Genomic DNA, 19,832 nt, shown 5'->3' with positions numbered 1-19,832 from the left:
TTAACTTCTCAGGCTGGGCTCTTTCTACTCCACCCTGCTTTCTTCCCCCACAGAACCTGAAGCTTCTTCACGCTGGGGAATGAAGTCGTCTGGAGTCCAGCATTGTTTGCCCCTGTTGAGGCCTCCGTATCTGTTCGTGCCAGAGTTAACTGGGGCAGTTGTGTGATAAGCAAGCGTAGGCTAAACAGAACACCGTTTTTAGGTTGTTTTGCCCAAAGCTGCTTCCTGCTTCTGGTACCTTCCTAACGGTAGCTGTTGCTCTTCGTAGCATTTCTAGAGACTTAATGGAGAAAGAAAGCAGGTGAAGCTGCCGATCGACTAAACTGGTGGCTCGTGAGTTGGGAAGAGTTGGCGGTGAAGGGGTATAAATGAGCACCTGAGACGCAGCTTTGGAATCACTGCAGACCGGGCCGTGCCTGTGTGGTGGGAGGGTGTGGGCCATGAGCCAGGAGTTAGTGTAGCTGCCTCTGATGCCGTGGGCACCTTGCCCAAGGCACTTTGCTTCTCAGGGTCTCAGTTTTCACATCTATAAAGTGAGGGTGCTTGCCATTGCATGATCTTTAAGGTCCCCCAGCTCTAAAACTCTGTAAGTTTAAGCTCCATCAGAGGTGTGCATTCCAGACATCTGCTCCTCTTGGGATGGGTGGGTACTGGTGGTCAGCATGTTCTGGTCTCCATTTTGGGGTCTTTCACTGTTACTGGCTCATCACTAAGTGCTGTCTCCTTGAGTTATGTGACATGTCACATCTGTTGGACACACATTAAACAGTGAAAGCCTTAATGGGTGGCAGGATTCCCAGTAAAATATCAGGTGTGCTTGCCATTCTGAGCAGCATTGAAGTTAGGAAGAAAGGCCCAAGGCTGCATACCAGGGACGTTGGGCTCGGTGGCAGGCCTTGGCCAGGTGCCTTGCCCTCTGGGTGGAAAATGAGGGATAGTAATAGTATCCGCTTACAGGGTTGTTGAGAGAATTCGATGAAATATCGCATGTAGGGTGCCTAGCACTTTTCCTGGAATATGGTAAGGGCTCAAAAAGTAGCAGTAATGTTGCTTTTTGAACTAAATGTTTCCTTTAAGTTTGTTAGTGGTGGGTTTTGTTGTTTTCGTGGTTTGGGCAGCTCTGTTGGCACTGGTCATTTCGAGCATTGCAAAATAAGTGCCTTTTTTGTTGTGATTTTTTTCTGACTGATTGGTTAAGTAGCCTGTGTTCAAATGAAGGTTTTGCATCTCCTGTAAATGGAAGAAAACAATCCATTCTGAAGATCCCTTGCTTGTAACAGCCAAGGTTAGACTTTACCAGAACCTTGGTTAAACTGATAGGTACTTGTGGTGACTGCCTTGGAAAAGTGATGCTGAATTTAAAGCAGGGCTCCGTTCTGGTGGCTCCAACCCCCGCTGAGAATTTGCATTTCCACCCCAGATATACTGAATCAGAATCTACATTTTCTTTTATTTTTTATTATTTAGAATGTTTATATTTATTGAAAGATCTGTTTTAGAGTAATTTAGACATAGTTTCTATCACATCAGTGTTGTAGATTCATAAAAAGAAAAATAGAAGCAAGATAAATTAAGGCACTCAGGCCTTCATGTTCTGAGTCCAGCTGCTCTAAACCACTTTTTGTCCACGTTTTCCCAGACAGTATTATCTTCTGTGCCGTGAGAGCGTAGATGACGCGGTATTTCTTTAGAAAATGCTCCGTGGTGCTGTTCTGCTCAGTCAGCAGGAACTTGCTGACAAGTTGATGTTTGATGCCTTATCAACAGTCTTGCTCCATGCAGCAGAAAGCAACAACAGCCACCTGGTTGCCTTGAATTTTTTTTCATCTTTTCCTGATCTCATCCCCTCACTAGAGGACCTGAGTCTGTCTTTTTTTTTTTTTTTTTTAATTTTGTTGTTGTTATTGAGAATATACACTGCAGAACATACACCAATTCGACATGTACAGTTCGGTGACATTGATTAAATTCTCAGAGTTGTGCAGCCATTCTCACCCTCCTTTTGAGTTGTTCCTCCACCAGTAACATAAACTCATTGTCCCCTAAGGTTCCCGTTTAATCTTTCCAGTTGCTCTTGACAATTTGATCCCATATGCAGTAGTCCCCCCCTTATCCATGGTCCCACTTTCTGTGGTTGCAGTTACCTGTGGTCAACCTCAGTCTGAAAATATTAAATGGAAAATTCCAGAAACAAACAATTCATGAGTTTTAAATTGCGAGCTGTTCTGGGTAGCGTGCTGAATCTTGAATCTTGCATTGGACTGCTCCGTCCTGCTGAGAGGTTAATCATCCCTTAGTCCCTTGTGTCCACGCTGTACGCTACCCGCTCCTCAGTCACTTAGTAGCCATCTCGGTTATCAGATGAACTCTCCAAATATTGCAATGCTGGTGTTATTTTACCTAATAATTGTTCTGTTTCATTATAAGTTCTTGTTGTTAACCTCTTACTGTATCTAATTTATCAATTAATCATAGCTATGTACGTATAGGAAAAAACATAGTCTATGTAGAGCCTGGTACTGTCCACAGTTTCAGATATCCACTGGTGGTCCTAGAACATATCTCCCGCAGATAAGGGAGAACTACTGTAGATAGTTCTTAGAAGAGCGTAATGTCCGTGGCAGATGTTTTTTACTTGTTCAGCTAAACTATTGTTTGGTTTTAAGAAGACTTCAGGAAATACTTTTGGTTTAAGATTTAAAGATTATCTCAGGACAATAGTTTTGGGGGTTCATCCAGCCTCTGTGGCTCCAGGAAGTCTGGAGTCTATGAGACTTTGAAATTCTGTCCTGCATTTTCCCCTTTTGATCAAGGATTCTTCTTTAGAATCCTTGAACAAAATGTTCAGTAATGGTAGCCGGGCACCATCCCGTTCTCCTGGTCTCGTGGCAAAGGAGGCAGTTGTTCGTGGAGGCAATCAGCCACACGTTCCATTTTCTGCTCTTATTCCTGATCCCTTCCTCTGTTGTTCCAGGCATATAGAGACCAGTTGTTGTGCCTTGGATGGCCACCTGTACAGGCTTTTAAGACCCCAGGTACTACCTAGTGAACTAGGAGGTAGAACAGAAGCACTAAACATGATATCAGGCTAATTAACTAGGATGTCCCATGAAACCACAACCCAGAAGCTGAGTAATTTTAACTAGAGTTTTTGTGGTTGTTAGGTGCTGTTGAGTCAGTTCCGACTCATAGTGACCCCATGCACAAGAGAACGAAACACTGCCAGGTCCTACACCATCCTTACAATTGTTGTTATGCTTGAGCTCACTGTTGCAGCCACTGTGTCAATCCGCCTCGTTGAGGGTCTTCCTCTTTTCCGCTGACCCTGTACTCTGCCAAGCATGATGTCCTTCTTCAGGGACTGATCCCTCCTGACAACATGTCCAAAGTATGTAAGATGCAGTCTCGCCATCCTTGCTTCTAAGGAGCATTCTGGTTGTACTTCTAAGACAAATTTGTTCGTTCTTTTGGCAGTCCACGGTATATTCAGTATCCTTCGCCAACACCACAATTCAAAGGCGTCAGTTCTTCTTCGGTCTTCCTTATTCATTGTCCAGCTTTCACATGCATATGATGCGATTGAAAATACCATGGCTTGGGTCAGGCGCACCTTAGTCTTCAAGGTGGCATCTTTGCTCTTCAGCATTTTGAAGAGGTCCTTTGCAGCAGATTTACCCAATGCAATGTGTCTTTTGATTTCTTGACTGCTCCTTCTACAGCTTTCGATTATGGATCCAAGTAAAATGAAATCCTTGACAACTTCAATCTTTTCTCCGTTTATCAGGATGTTGCTTATTGATCCAGTTGTGAGAATTTTTGTTTTCTTTATGTTGAGGTGCAATCCATACTGAAGGCCACTGTCTTTGATTTTCATTAGATCACCTTTAATAGTTACTACTCTTGTCAAAGACTTTTTCCTTCTCTCCCCCTCAAAGCTTATGGGCACTCTGTTACTTGTTAATCCACTCTTTTTGTTTTTTTCGCTTCACAGTCTCTTCCTCCTGTCCCACCCCCGTGCTCTTCATTGCAATGAGTGGTGGTCATGGGTGTTTGAGACTGCAGCGACCAAGACGCCAGCCAGTTCCCTGCTCACAGGGTGGGCTCAGTGGGTTGCTCCTGAGTTCCAGTCACCTGCTGCTTGGTGGGCTAACCAGCCCAGGTAGCCTCGCTCAGGTGCTGCTGTCAACCAGTGTGCCTGGCTCGCCACCACGTGGCCTTCATCCTCCCAGGAGGTGAGATAGGGCTTTACAAGGCCAAGTTCCGAGAAGCAGCTCCGGTATCAAAGTGTTTTATCAAACTCTTTCTTGCTTCACGTTTGTCCATATCTGGTTGGCCAAAGAGTTCTCATGACCAAGCCTCAAGTCTGTGTGTGAGGAGACTGTGTGGACAGCAGGAGGCATGGGGGCAGGTGGGTCATTAACAGTCTACCCTGTGAGGGAGGGCTTTTTGTGCCACCTGTAAATGACAAGTTCAGTTTTTGTAGTTTATTGTGTTTTGCATTGGCCTCGGTTTGAGGAACCCTTTTTAGTGCCGGGAATTCAAATAAGGCAGTCTCAAACGACTCTGTGTGTAGTTCATAAAGTCCTGGTGATCTCAGCTTCTAAGCAGGAAACACCCTCTTCAGACTGTATTTGTGGCTTCAGATACAGAAGGTAGGAACTGCTTACAGGCACCTGCCTTGGGGCCTGATGCTGCTTGCAGAAAACGCTGGTAAGTGCTGGGGAAACATGGCTTGCTAGGATGATCTGGCTCTGGGCCTGCACCCTGGTGACAAGGCAGTCACCAAGGAAACCAAAGATACAGCTTCTAAAAGGCCCCTCAAAGGCTTTGTTGCTGCCGTCTGGAATCAGCCCAGCTTGGGAGCATGTGCTGGAGATGGAAGTAGAAAGCAAGAAGGAACTTCCGGGACGAGGGTGGCAGTTGTTTTTGAAATTCTTACTTGGGCCTTGTTTCAGAACAAGGGGAGGTTTGGAGTAATTTTGAGGTTATTGTGAGATTTGGCTCTGATGTGGATGCTGCCGAGAGAACAGGAAATGAAATCTTGGTGTTTTAAACATGTGGTGGGAGAGTGAGCTGCAAATGTCTAAATATGGCCAACTCTGCAGGTCTTCATTGCAGGGCGAGTGTGCTGAGTTGGGATAGAATTGGTTACTTCCCACGCTGGCTCCTTTGATCCTTAAAGGTACATGGTGCACATCTGCCCGTCGAGGTGGGGACCTGGGTGGTTCTACTGGAGTCCTGGCCAAGGGGTCAGTGCCACACCTTCATTGAGCCCTGGATGAGGAAGAGGCCCTTGGTTTTGGGCACTCAAACCAGCAGCCGGCCACCCCCGATCCCAAGATCCCACCTGCTTTGTAAGTGTTCGGACCCATAGTGAGAACTTGTTCTTTTGAGAAACTTTGAAATCTCCCAGTTCAGGAGGACCCAGATGCCGCCGGCAAGAGTTCTAGTCACAATTTTTTGCAGGTGTGTAAGTGCAGTACTGGGTTTGGGTAAGTGCAGTGTTTAGGTTGTGACTTTGTAACTAGAATCCTTGGTGTGTGGAGAATCAAAAGCAGCGGAGCAACGATGGAAAGAGCTAGGGAGAGATTTTGAAAGTTCTGGGCTTGGGCTATCTCAACAGCCATTGGCTGACCGGTGGCTGTTTAAAAAAGTAATCTGAAATGTTGTACGGAAGGCTGAGATGAGCGGCTCCTTCCTACAGGCAGGAGAACAGCTGTTTTGATATATAGCAGCGTGGGTGGTTCTGGAAGTCAGGGGTGGGGGCGTTGGATTAGTCTGCTGATGAGTGTCTCAGTAACCTGTCATACAGGTTTGGACAGGAGCGGGCTCTGGGTTCCCCTCTGCGGTGGGGGGCTCGGAGAGGAAGTGGGGGGACAGTCCCATTGACAGCTGGAGCCCAAGCTGAGTGAACCGAGTGAACTGGCAGTTAGAACTCCCACAGGACCTTTCATGAGTGCCCCCCCTCCACCAGCTTACAGAACCATGTCTGTTAGCGAGAGTTACTGTTTGATAGTTGGTAGAACTGAGGGCTGCTGTAAAAACGGCATGAGGTGGCATCTGACCTCCTCTAACCCCACAAGGGGGCAGGAGAACTGGGATCAGCAGCACAAGGCTGACTCCCATGAGACAAAGGCCAGACAAGCTGCTTCTCTCTGCCATCTTTACTAACTTTGACACAAGTTGTTCCCCCCCTCAAGCACTCTGCTCCCCTGCTGGGTTTGATAATTCATTGCAGTGGCCACACAGAACTCACAGACCACACTCACCATCAAGGGGTTTATTAGAGAAGTAACAGAATTCGGGCTCAGGAACTCTCAGGATACAGTTCTTCCATCAGGACAGCCTCTTCCCAGCTGTGCTCGCAGGCATGCCTCTCCCTGGCCCTAAGTCTCTGCCCAAAGGCACCCCGCTTTCTCTTCTGTGGGCTGGGAAGCCCACCGTGCTGTCTCCTGCTGCTGGGTCTCTCCTTCCTTGGTGGTGGGCTCCCCCTCTCTGCTCTGGAATTGGCTCTCTTTTAAAGCAAAACTGACCAATTCCCTTGGTAGGCCATAGTTACCCTATCACATAATCACCTGGGTGGGAGTTAACAAGACCGTGGCTGGAAAGGCCACACACAAATCAGTCCACTACAGCTGGTGAATAGTTAGTCATTGAAACCCAGGGCTGGGGCCCAGGTTTGCTTCTGCTGGGACTTATACTACAGTCAAACCTTTGAAAGCTGGAACCTGTGTAAGGCGGAAACCTGCCAGAGAAGGAAAATACAAATATTTTACACTATACAGAGAGCTACAGAAAAGTGGTGACTACACCCTGTCAAAGGCGGAAAACTTGGGAGACCTGGAAAAGCAGGGCAGGCCCGTCCAGTTCTGGCTGTCACAGTTTTCACTGTATATAATGGGCAGCCTGTAATTTGTCGTTTTCCTTAGAAAATCTCTAGTAGATCCAGAAAACAGACAAACAGACTTCACTTGATGGTAGGTGACTGTGACTGTAACTCTGCACTAGAAAGGAGAATGGGAGGTGCAGCCCACGCCCACTCTGCCGGCCTCCCCTGGACAAGTTTCAGACACCTTTGGGCCTCATTTCCTCACCTGCGCACTGTAGTTTCTTAACACTTGGGGGAAGATCACAGACACCTTTGGGAGTTTGATGGAAGCGCTGAGCCCTTTCCCCAATGGGGGTGGGGGTTGCCCAGTGTACCTACATAAAGTTTGGTGTACGCCTTTAGGGGACAGGCTTCAGAATCCCACTTAGGACTGAAATTTCAGGGCTCTCATAGCCTGAGTAAGCCTTGTTTCCCTGCCCTGGAAAATCACTTTTGGTGACCTGATTCTAATTAGGAAGACAAAGGTGACCCCTGTGAACCAGTGGCTGCAGGCAGAGCTGGTGGGGACGTGTGCAGCAGGCCCCACACTCGGCTGGCACCTTTCCGGAGAGTAGTTTGGCAGTACATGCTGAGCTGTTTCACAGGACGTGGAGCCTGTAACTCAGCCATTCCGTTCCCCAGGATGCTCTTCTAAATAAATAATTTAAAAATATATAAAAAGCTTCACGCACCAAGGTGATTGTTAGATTGTTACCGCGAGACTGTCCTGCATTGGCATGTAGATAAGAATCCCATAAATGCAGCCGTACACTTAGATTTCTGAGTAGTTTTTAATAAAATAGGGGAATTGTGTTTGTTATAATATGTGAAAAAGGATGGATATGCTCTGTGATCTCAAATAATATTAAAAAAATGAAAATCTAGAGGAAAATACAGAAATGTTAACAAGTTATTGCTTGTAGATAGTAGGATTATGGGGTATTTAAACTTTTTCTGTTTTCTCGTCTGTGGTATTAGCTCTAGGTTAGGGAAGGATGTGATTCGGAAAAACTGTAGCATGTGGACATAGTTTGGCAGCGCAGATCTAGCTCGTTTCTGGCTGGATCCAGTGGTTTTTCTGTTTCTAGCTTTTTAGGGAAGTGCTGTTGTTTTCCAAAGTGGTTGTACCATTTTGTATTCCCACCAGCAGTGCATAGTTCCAGTCTCACTGCAGTCTCCAACATTTGTTATTTTCTATTTTTTTTTTTATTTTGTGCCAGTAATGCCAGGTGAGATGGTATCTCACTGTGGTTTTGAGTTGCATTTTCTCTAATGGATAGTGATCTCAAGCATTTCCTCACGTGTCTGTTGGCCGCTTGGATGTTTTCTTTGGTGAAGTGTCTGTTCATTTCCTTTGCCCATTTTTTAACTGAATTTTTTGTCTTTTTGTTGTAGGGGTGTTGGATTTTCCTGTAGATTTTAGAAAGTAGACCTCTGTCGAATTCGTAATAGCCAAAAATTTGTTCCTAGTTTGTAGATTCTCTTTTTAGTCTTTTGGTGAAGTCTTATTTTTAAAAATTTTTATTGTGCTTTAAGTGAAAGCTTACAATTCAAGTCCGTTTTTCGTATAAAAACTTATACACACATTGTTATGTGGCCCTAGTTGCCCCCCCTACAATGTGACAGCACACTCCTCCTCTCCACCCTGTATTTCCCATGTCCATTCACCCAGTTCCTGTCCCCCTCTGCCTTCTCATCTCGCCTCAGACAGGAGCTGCCCACTTAGTCTCTGCTGTGGTGAAGCCTTTTGATGAGCTTAAGTGTTTAATTTTTAGACGGTCCCAGTTACCTAGCTTATCTTCTGGAGTTTGTGTGTTGTTAGTTAGGGTTTGTATCCTGTAATGCCTTGTATTAGGGCCTCTAGCATTGAGACTATTTTTTCTTCTCTGATCTTTATAGTTTTTGGGTTTTTATTTAGGTCTTTGGTCCATTTTGAGTTGGTTTTTGTGTAAGCTGTGAGGTATAGGTCCTGTTTCATTTTTTTGCAGATGGACATCCAGTTTTGTTAAAAAGACTGCCTTTTCCCATCTGATGAACTTTGGGCCCTTGTTGAAGATCAGGTGACCAGAGGTGGATGGATTTACATGTGGGCTCTCAGTTCTGTTGCATTGGTCAGTGTATCTGTCGTTGTACAGGTAGCAGGCTGTCCTGACTGCTGTAGCTGTATGGTAGGTTCGGAGGTCAGGCAGTGTGAGTGTGAGTTCTCCTGCTTTATTCTTCTTCAGCGGTGTGTTACTTACCCAGGGCCTCCTCCCTTTCCATATAAAGTTAATGATTAGTTTTTCCGTCTCTTTGAAAAATGTTACTGTATTTGTAGGATTGCTTTGCGTGCAGGACATGTTCTTCATAAACTTTGTTATGCCACTTGACCTAGATGTCCCCTGAAACTATGGTCCACAGACCCCTGCCCCTGCTACTCTGTCCCTTGAAGTGTTTGGTTGTGTTCAGGAAACTTCCTAACTTCTGGTTTAGTGCAGTTGTGCTGATACGTATGATAAATTTTGAGAACTACTCTGGTTCTTGTTAAAATGTAGATTGTGATTCGGTGTATCTGGGGTGGAAAGGCAGATTCTCAGCAGGGGAGTCTAGCTGGACTGAACCGGTTAGAACCCTGGCTGGATCTAAGTAAGTATGGCCGAGGGGAGGGCTGACACCTCAGAAACAGTGCTAGTGCAGTTGCCAAGACTTGGCGAAAAGTGTCACACTCCACCTCAAGTACAGTACCAGAGAGCACGGGTGTTGTCGTCAGGTGCCGTCCTAGTCTGTTCCGACTCGCAGTGACCCTGTGTACACCGGAAGAAAACACCTCCCGGTCCTCCGCCGTCCTCACAGCCGTTGTTATGCTCAAGCCCATTGTTGTGGCGTCTGGCTTGTCTTCGCTATGCCGCTTGCCATTTTCCTTCTTCTGTGGTAAGTCGTTTGTTCACGCCGAATCTCTGCAGGCCTGGAAGCTCTTCCGGGATAGGGTCATAGGGGGCCGGCGTGAGCAGCCGGCCCTGAGCCGCCACCGGATGGCCTCAGAGCTCCTTAGAGCAGCAAGAGTCTGAACCTCCGGGCCTGATAGATCACACAGCGTTGGGGGCAGTGGCTTAGGAAACATCCTCAATGGACGTTTTTTGCATGTGACATTTTTCAGGTCTTCTAATTTAAATAACGATCCGGGACCTTTGGTTTTAATTCCAACCTTAACTCTCTTCCAGGGTAATTGTCAAAGAACGTTTACCTGGGGGATAGAAATTGCTTCTGACTGATTTTTCTCTTTAGGGTTCACAGATGGATTCAGTGGAAAAGCCAACAAATAGAAGTGAACAGAAGTCAAGGTAAATAGTCACCCATGCCTTCAAGCTGATTGACCTCATGCAGCACCCCTCGGGTCTGCCCACATGGTGCTTAGCACCTGCGTTGCTCTGGACCCCGTGGGTCTGGAGGGGGCCTTAAGGGGGCTGTCCGCTGCGTTTTGCTTCAACAAAAGAAACATTCCAGAAGGCAGTTTTCTACCCCAGTGCCCCACAGCCTAGCTTCCAAACCAAGCAGCAAGTAGCTAGAGTGGCCTTGTCTATGACTCGGGCGCCCCGCTTAGCGGGAAAGAGTTCTTGGCTGAAGATGGCCAGCAGGCTTTGCGTGTGAGGAGGCAGCCAGAGAAGGGGGCGCTGGCCTGAAACGCGCTGCGGTAGGTGGTGCCGGGAACCTGCATATCTCTCACTGCAGGCAGGGATCATTTGTCGTCACAGTTCGTATTTACAGTCTCTCTGCAGCTCCAGAGAAGTGAAGAGTGCTGAGCTTTTTATTCACAGCTATGTGTCACTTAGATATGTGCTTAGCACTGTGGGAGACTCAAGATGAATAAGACACAGCTGCCCCCAGGTCCTTTAGGAAACGAGACTAACCCGGTGCCAAGTTAATTTTGACTCATAGCAGCCCCGTAGGACAGAGAAGAACTGCTCCATGGGGTTTCCAAGGCTGTAATCTTTATGGAAGCAGACTGCCACATCTCTCTCCCATGGAGCTGCTGGTGGGCTCAAAACGCGGACCTTTGGGTTCACAGCCGAGCGCTTAACCACTGTGCCACCAGGGCACCTTTCAATTGAGGCTAGCCCATGTAAAGTAAAGACGTAAAGGAGACAGCCCAGACTGTCTCCCACCGTGGGGTAGAGTAGGGAAAACACCGATGTGTGCCCTGCAGGCTGTATTAGACGTTCCCAGGTGCCGCGTGGGGCTAAATGGAACCTGGGCAGGCGATAGTGATATTCTCTGTGTGGTCGCAGTATTTCCACGTTGGCGTTCATTCTCTTCTTCCCTGTTGTGAGTAGAAAGTTTTTGAAAAGCCTCATCCGGAAACAGCCACAGGAACTGCTCCTGGTCATCGGGACAGGTGTCAGTGCGGCCGTGGCCCCAGGCATCCCTGCGCTGTGCTCCTGGCGAGGCTGCATCGAGGCTGTCATCGAGGCTGCGGAGCAGCTGGAGGTGTTGCATCCTGGGGACATCGCCGAGTTCCGGAGGAAGATGACCAAGGACCGGGACCTGCTGGTTGTTGCCCACGACCTCATCCGTAAGATGTCACCGGTGAGTCTTTCTGACAAGTACTGCAGGTCCCACGGGGCGACCCTGGTTCTGGGCCATGCAGGTGAGTCTTCCTGATGAGTACTGCAGGTCCCACAGGGTGACCCTGGTTCTGGGCCATGCGGGTGAGTCTTTCTGATGAGTACTGCAGGTCGCATGGGGCCGACCCTGGTTCTGGGCCATGCGGGTGTGTCTTTCTGACAAGTACTGCAGGTCCCACGGGGCTGACCCTCATTCTGGGCCATGTGGGTGAGTCTTTCTGACGAGTACTGCAGGTCCCACGGGGTGACCCTGGTTCTGGGCCATGCGGGTGAGTCTTTCTGGCGAGTACTGCAGGTCCCACGGGGTGACCCTGGTTTTGGGTCATGCGGGTGAGTCTTTCTGATGAGTACTGCAGGTCCCACGGGGCCGACCCTGGTTCTGGGCCATGCGGGTGAGTCTGGATTTGATGTTAATTTGCTTCGGGCCTGTGCTGTGTTCGCTTCATGGCAGACTCAGCTGAGCAGGAGCCCAAAATCCTCTCATCTGTCAGTGTCATCTTTTGACACACAGAACATGCCAGGTACTGCGTGGGGCTAAATGGAACCTGGGCAGGCGACAGGTCTGGGGTGTCGTTATGTGCCACTGGGTGTGAATTTGGTTGTTTTCTGTTCGTTGGGTGGAGGAGGGACCTCTAGGTGTGTCTTGGTCTCAGCACGCCGGCCACATCTCTTCAGATGATGAGTTGTTCTTAGAAAATGTTGCAAGATGGTGGAGATAGCTTTCTGTGGGCTAGTGGACGTGATCCAGGAGAGAGGAAGGTCATCGGTTCTGTAAGAGACAGTGCTAGAGTGGTGCGTGAGGGAGCTTGGCCTTAGGTGCGTGGCTGGGTCCTCCACAGGGCAGGTGCAGTGACAGGTGAGGTGGGTCCTCTGTGGGGCAGGTGCAGTGACAGGTGCGGTGGGTCCTCCATGGGGCAGGTGCAGTGACAGGTGAGGGCGTGTCCTCCATGGGGCAGGTGAGGTGACAGGTGAGGGCGGGCCCTCCATGGGGCCAGTGCAATGACAGGTCAGGGTGGGTTCCCCATGGGAGCAGGTGTAGTGGTAGATGAGGGCGTGTCCTCCGTGAGAACAGGTGCAGTGACAGGTGAGGACGTGTCCTCCGTGGGGCAGGCGCAGGGACAGGTGAGGACGTGTCCTCCGTGGGGCAGGTGCAGTGACAGGTGAGGCCGTGTCCTCCGTGGGAGCAGGTGCAGTGACAGGTGAGGCCGTGTTCTCCGTGGGAGCAGGTGCAGTGACAGGTGAGGCCATGTCCTCCGTGGGAGCAGGTGCAGTGACAGGTGAGGCCGTGTCCTCTGTGGGAGCAGGTGCAGTGACAGGTGAGGCCGTGTCCTCCGTGGGGCAGGTGCAGTGACAGGTGAGGCCGTATCCTCCGTGGGGCAGGTGCAGTGACAGGTGAGGCCGTGTCCTCCGTGGGAGCAGGTGCAGTGACAGGTGAGGCCGTGTCCTCCGTGGGAGCAGGTGCAGTGACAGGTGAGGACGTGTCCTCCATGGGGCAGGTGCAGTGACAGGTGAGGCCGTGTCCTCTGTGGGAGCAGGTGCAGTGACAGGTGAGGCCGTATCCTCCGTGGGGCAGGTGCAGTGACAGGTGAGGCCGTGTCCTCCGTGGGAGCAGGTGCAGTGACAGGTGAGGACGTGTCCTCCGTGGGGCAGGTGCAGTGACAGGTGAGGACGTGTCCTCCGTGGGGCAGGTGCAGTGACAGGTGAGGCCGTGTCCTCCGTGGGAGCAGGTGCAGTGACAGGTGAGGCCATGTCTTCTGTGGGAGCAGGTGCAGTGACAGGTGAGGACGTGTCCTCCGTGGGGCAGGTGCAGTGACAGGTGAGGCCGTGTCCTCTGTGGGAGCAGGTGCAGTGACAGGTGAGGCCGTGTTCTCCGTGGGAGCAGGTGCAGTGACAGGTGAGGCCATGTCCTCTGTGGGAGCAGGTGCAGTGACAGGTGAGGACGTGTCCTCCGTGGGGCAGGTGCAGTGACAGGTGAGGCCGTGTCCTCTGTGGGGCAGGTGCAGTGACAGGTGAGGACGTGTCCTCCGTGGGAGCAGGTGCAGTGACAGGTGAGGACGTGTTCTCCGTGGGAGCAGGTGCAGTGACAGGTGAGGCCGTGTCCTCCGTGGGAGCAGGTGCAGTGACAGGTGAGGCCGTGTCTTCTGTGGGAGCAGGTGCAGTGACAGGTGAGGACGTGTCCTCCGTGGGGCAGGTGCAGTGACAGGTGAGGCCGTGTCCTCTGTGGGAGCAGGTGCAGTGACAGGTGAGGCCGTGTTCTCCGTGGGAGCAGGTGCAGTGACAGGTGAGGCCATGTCCTCTGTGGGAGCAGGTGCAGTGACAGGTGAGGACGTGTCCTCCGTGGGGCAGGTGCAGTGACAGGTGAGGCCGTGTCCTCTGTGGGAGCAGGTGCAGTGACAGGTGAGGCCGTGTTCTCCGTGGGAGCAGGTGCAGTGACAGGTGAGGCCATGTCCTCTGTGGGAGCAGGTGCAGTGACAGGTGAGGACGTGTCCTCCGTGGGGCAGGTGCAGTGACAGGTGAGGCCGTGTCCTCTGTGGGGCAGGTGCAGTGACAGGTGAGGACGTGTCCTCCGTGGGAGCAGGTGCAGTGACAGGTGAGGACGTGTTCTCCGTGGGAGCAGGTGCAGTGACAGGTGAGGCCGTGTCCTCCGTGGGAGCAGGTGCAGTGACAGGTGAGGCCGTGTCCTCTGTGGGAGCAGGTGCAGTGACAGGTGAGGACGTGTCCTCCATGGGGCAGGTGCAGTGACAGGTGAGGCCGTGTCCTCCGTGGGAGCAGGTGCAGTGACAGGTGAGGACGTGTCCTCCGTGGGGCAGGTGCAGTGACAGGTGAGGCCGTGTCCTCCGTGGGAGCAGGTGCAGTGACAGGTGAGGCCGTGTCTTCTGTGGGAGCAGGTGCAGTGACAGGTGAGGACGTGTCCTCCGTGGGGCAGGTGCAGTGACAGGTGAGGCCGTGTCCTCTGTGGGAGCAGGTGCAGTGACAGGTGAGGACGTGTCCTCCATGGGGCAGGTGCAGTGACAGGTGAGGCCGTGTCCTCCGTGGGAGCAGGTGCAGTGACAGGTGAGGACGTGTCCTCCATGGGGCAGGTGCAGTGACAGGTGAGGCCGTGTCCTCCGTGGGAGCAGGTACAGTGACAGGTGAGGCCGTGTCTTCTGTGGGAGCAGGTGCAGTGACAGGTGAGGACGTGTCCTCCGTGGGGCAGGTGCAGTGACAGGTGAGGCCGTGTCCTCCGTGGGAGCAGGTGCAGTGACAGGTGAGGCCATGTCTTCTGTGGGAGCAGGTGCAGTGACAGGTGAGGCCGTGTCCTCCGTGGGAGCAGGTGCAGTGACAGGTGAGGCCGTGTCCTCTGTGGGAGCAGGTGCAGTGAAGGTCAGCCACAACATGGAGGCCCCAGTGCCGGGAAGCTGGACAGTGTGGCGGAGGCTGTGGTAGGCTTCTTCTCATTGCTTGGACTTGGATTGAAGAAGACCTAAAGGTCTAGCGGCTCAGCTTTTTCTGTTTCTCATGTACAAGTGTGGTGAGCACGGAGTTCACAGTGTTGGGGCCCAGGCTCCCGTCTGTCCTCTGCTCCTTCAACTTGCAGCATCCTTCTCAGACCCTAAGATAGCTGTTGCAGCTCCTGCCATGACAAGCATGCTCCGGCCTGTGAGGGGAAAGTGGAAGTCATCTCCAAGGGCCTGACACAGAAGTCACATGCCACTTCTGTTTCCGTCTCATTGGCTGGAGTTTGACACGCGGCTCTATGGCTCAGCGGTAGACATGGCTCCCACGCTGGAGGCCTGGGCTCAGTATCCGGCCAGTGCACCCCATGTTCAGTCACCCTGCGTCTGTTGGGGGAGGCTTGCATGTTGCTGTGATGCTGAACAGGTTTCAGCAGAGCGTCCAGGGCCTGGCAATCTACTTCTGAAATCAGCCCGTGAAAACCCTGTGATCACAATGGTTGATCTGCATCTGATCATGGGCATGGCCCAGGACTGGGCAGCATTTCATTCTTTCGTGCGTGGGGTTGCCATGAGTTGGGGGTGGACTTGAGCGTATCTGACAGTACCTAGGTTTACCAGAGTCCAGGAGAGGACTTCAGTTTGGGTGATGCTAACAAACACGAGTGTCTGTTGATATGGGCCAGTGTATCAGAGCAGGGCTGGCAGTCTGTGGCCTGCAAGCGATCCAGTCTGCTGCCTGTTTTTGTAGGTAAAGCCTCATTGGACGCAGCCACGCCCATTCATTTCAGCAGGCTGTGGGGCTTTCCTGCTTCTGTGCAGAGTATTTGCAATAGAGCGTATGGCCTGCAAAGCCTAAAATATTTACTATCTGGCCCTTTATAAAAAGAGCTGACCAACCCATCAGAAGAAGACGACAGAGTCAGTGGTGCAGGGAAATGCATAGGATTGCTGGGCAGCTCTGAGGGCCCGTTTGAGACGAGGTCCCTCTGTGAGCAGAGGCCACGTTGGCCGGAAGTGGGTTCATCTCGGGGATGAGTGTTTGGAGCCTCATTCTACTGCCCTCTCTGCTGTTGTGTATTTTTTGAGAACTTTCATAAAAAGAGCTACAGTGAGGCCAGTCAGCATGGGGTGTTCTCCCTGCACGTCCACCCGTTTTGAGGACAAGTGTGGGACGTGCAGAGTTGGGTTGATGGGGGCTGGGGTCTTGAGGACAGATGTGGAGAAAGTGGAGAGTTGGGTTGATCAGGGTTGGAGTTTTGCCAGAGAATCCCAACAAAGCAAAGAAGGGCAAGGAAGTTGGGCGCTTAGCCAAGAGAGTGGTGAAGTGATAAGAGTCTGGGACCCCAGCTGGTTGGTGGGAGTAGAGAGGGCATTGGGGCAGTGAGGGCCAGTGAGAAGGTAGTAGAGTCAGCATCTGGTGGTCTTGGTGGGGTGAGGTTTTCATGGGAGCTGGGGTGCAGGAGAGTTGGGCGGACAGGAAGGAGTGGTTGGAGATGGGGAGACTGGACCAGAGCTCTTGGTAAGGATGAAATCTGGGGTGTGACCGTCGGCGGGATGGCTGAGATGGGACTGTTACTGGGGAGACTAACGGAGGACTTTGGAGGCCCTGGTGCAGAAAAGATGGTCTAAGTGGGCGTGAACACCTACAAACTGTGACAGAAGTACAGCTGGAGGGGGTAATGGCGAGCTGGGAGCTGAAGTCTCCAGGGGGTGAGGGGCGAGACCCAGGAGTCTCTGTTCCTGCGACAAGGGGGGTGGCCAGCCGTCAGGGGAGGGAGGCAGATCATCTAGCAGCAGCAGTGTCAGGCCCAGGGGCATAGGGATGTGGGGAGCAGCCCCTGCCTGGGGGACTTGGGGGAGGGCACAGGGACGTGGGGAGCAGCCCCCACCTGGGGGGCTTGGGGGAGGGCACAGGGATGTGGGGAGCAGCCCCCGCCTGGGGGACTTGGAGGGCACAGGGATGTGGGGAGCAGCCCCCGCCTGGGGGACTTGGGGGAGGGCACAGGGACATGGGGAGCAGCCCCCGTCTGGGGGACTTGGGGGAGGACACAGGGATGTGGGGACCAGCCCCTGCTTGGGGGACTTGGGGGAGCAGGCCGCCTGGTTCAGCTGAGGAAGAAGATAAGCACCCACATGGGAGGGTGAAGATGGGAGATGTTGCTGCCGACAGCCTCTGAGCTCCACTGGGAATAGTGGGAGGGCTTTGGAATCGGGAGGGTGGGAGAGTGTCAGAAAAGGGGGTACCCAGAGCCTTATGGGGAGAGTGGTAATCTGGCTTTTCATGACGACCAACTTACACAGGGACAAAGGGCACGATGACAGGGTGAATTCTGACAGACGGCCAGGTGGGGAGGGCTAGGTGGAGTCACTGCAAGGCAGTGCACCCCTGGGCTCCGTGGCCATCCCACGGGGAGACAGAGGCCAGGCCGGGGTACCTTCCTGGGAGCGCATGAGATCTCTCCACCCCTGCGTCCTCCTCTCTACCACCCCCATCTTCCTGATTCTCCTAAGAGCAAAACTCTTCAAAAGAGCTGTTTGTACCCGTTGTGGCCAGTTACTATCCTTTTCTCATGGACCCACTCCAGGCAGGCTTGTGCCCCCACCACTGTCCCGAAACTGCCCTTGTCCAGGCATCCAGGGCCTTGGTGCTGAATGCAGAGGCCCAGGCAAAGCCATCTTGTTGACTCCCAGCAGTCCCTGCAGCACTGTCTCTCAGCGGTCTCTGCAGCGCTGTCATCTGTTGAAGGTGCATTGATGGAGACACACCCTTTGTTGTGCCACCAAGAACGAGAAAGCCAGTACCGCTGCAGCTCTCCGGGGAAGGCTGGGGTCTGAGGCCTGGTGGTCAAGGCCCAAGGTCTAGTTCAGGTCCCTCTCTGCCATCACTTCCCGTTGTTTCCCTCCACTGGTCTGCCTCCGGCCCCGCCACCCTCGCCCAGCCCTGCCTGCCCTCCTCTCTGCTTTGCTTTTCCCACAGCCGTGGTCCCTATCCGGCCTGTCATCCCTGTTTGCCCATTCTCTGTCTCCCTCCTCTGGAGCCGTCATAAACTCCATGAGGTCAGTGGTTGGTGTTTCATGGCTGTGTTCCTCGCACCCAGAATACCACCTGCTTAGGTGCACGGAGGTTGTCAAAGGCCGACGTCCTCGTAACTGGCGTTCTGCCTTTCCGTAGCGCACCGGTGACACCAAGCCCAGCTTCTTCCAGGACTGCCTGATGGAGGTCTTTGACAGCCTGGAGCAGCACATCCAGAAGCCACTGGTGCTGCAGTGCGTCCTTGGCCTGATGGAGCGTGGCACCATGGTGCTGACCACCAACTACGACAACCTGCTGGAGATTGTCGGGCAGCGGCAGAACAGGCCCATGGAGTCCCTGGACCTCAAGGACAAGACGAAGGTGCGGGCCTGGGCCGAGGGCTGTGGGCTGCTGAGGATTTACGGGAGGTTTGCTTTCCTCCAGCAGGGACTTTGTCCTGACAGGTTGCTACCTGCCAGCTCTCCGCAGTCGAACCAGCCGCTAAGTCATTCTTGAAAGGCTATGCTGGTCTCCGCAGGGCCGCCGGGAGCTGGGGTGGTGAGGCCCTTCATCTCTCAAGACTTGTGTTGCCCAATTTCTTTTCTTATTACCTTGTCTTTCTTTCTGGTCCCCGGGTGGCGCAGACAGTTTGCACTCAGCTATTAACCTGAAGGTTGGTGGCTTGAACCTACCCGGTGGCGCTCTGCAGTAAAGGCCTGGCAATCTGCTTCTGGAAGGGTGACAGCCAAGAAACCCTATGGAGCCCGGCTCTGCTCTGTAACACACGGGTCTCCTTGAGTGAGAATCCGTTCCACAGCAGTGGGTTGCTTTTTTGTATTCTGTCCTGCGGGCCTGTAAGCTTTTCTGATCTACATTTACTCACTGGATTCCTTGTAGAAAATACGGGAAATAAAAATAGTGAGAAAGGAAAGCAAAAGCCGCCACAGTCTTGCTGGTGTTAATTTCTGGTTAATAAAACCCATAGGGATTGCAGCATCAATAGCCTTTTCGCCCACATTTTTCCCATAATATTACACTGTGAGCCTTTTCCTGTCATTGAACTGGCTTGCAGGCGTGAGTTAAAACAGCAGAATACTTGGGAGACTGACCGAGAGTCGTTAGTCGTCCTGCACTGTTGTAGCAGAGCTTTGCCATTACAGCTGATGCTGCAGCGACGGTCCTTACGCTTCCATGTTTCTCTTTGCTTCTTCATGGTAAATTCCTAGAAGAGTGTCAGCGTCTAAAGGCGTGACTATTTTAAAGACTGATAGAAATTTCCAGATTGTTTTCCGGAATGATTCACCAGTTACCCCCCACTGACTGGGTATGGGGGTACTACCTAGTTCCCATGACTTGCCAACCCAAGACGTTATTTAAAAAAAACAAAACAAAATACACTTCAGCTATCTGATAGGTGAAAATTTACAATTTTTATTTTTTTTATGAGTAAGGTTGAGCACATTTGTGAAGTGCGTGTTCATCTCCTGTGTAGGTTTTTGTAAGGGTTTACATTAGTGTTGATGACTACCACTGCTCCCCATGCCGTCCTGCTGAGCCCGTGAGGGAAGGTGTCTGTCCCCTCTGGTCACCCTCCCCGTGCTGTCCCTCTGAGCCCGTGAGGGAAGGTGTCTGTCCCCTCTGGTCACCCTCCCCGTGCTGTCCCTCTGAGCCCGTGAGGGAAGGTGTCTGCCCCCTTTTGTCACCCTCCCCGTGCTGTCCCTCTGAACCCGTGAGGGAAGGTGTCTGTCCCCTCTGGTCACCCTCTCCGTGCTGTCCCTCTGAGCCCGTGAGGAAAGGTGTCTGTCCCCTCTGGTCACCCTCCCCGTGCTGTCCCTCTGAGCCCGTGAGGGAAGGGGTCTGTCCCCTCTGGTCACCCTCCCCGTGCTGTCCCTCTGAGCCTGTGAGGGAAGGTG

General features: G+C 52.0%; 1 protein-coding gene across 5 annotated transcripts in view; it reads left to right on the top strand.

Annotated features, from left to right (window-relative positions):
- Positions 1-19,832, top strand: part of FAM118A (family with sequence similarity 118 member A) — a 60,270-nt gene that overhangs the window by 4,575 nt on the left and 35,863 nt on the right. For 4 of the 5 annotated variants that reach the window (XM_064283380.1, XM_064283379.1, XM_064283382.1 and 1 more), the window contains exons 2-4: positions 10,133-10,188; positions 11,179-11,431; positions 18,079-18,300. In XM_064283380.1, the coding sequence (XP_064139450.1) occupies positions 10,142-10,188; positions 11,179-11,431; positions 18,079-18,300 (522 nt within the window). In that variant the 5' untranslated portion in view covers positions 10,133-10,141. Of the gene's footprint in view, positions 1-1,885; positions 9,779-10,132; positions 10,189-11,178; positions 11,432-18,078; positions 18,301-19,832 lie in introns of those variants that run through there. The other variant, XM_064283381.1, reaches the window with a different exon arrangement.

The sequence above is a fragment of the Loxodonta africana genome, chromosome 4 (assembly GCF_030014295.1).
Source record: "Loxodonta africana isolate mLoxAfr1 chromosome 4, mLoxAfr1.hap2, whole genome shotgun sequence".
Taxonomy (NCBI): Eukaryota; Metazoa; Chordata; class Mammalia; order Proboscidea; family Elephantidae; genus Loxodonta; species Loxodonta africana.
Note: the sequence above shows the minus strand (reverse complement) of the source record. Positions and strands in the feature narration are given on the sequence as shown.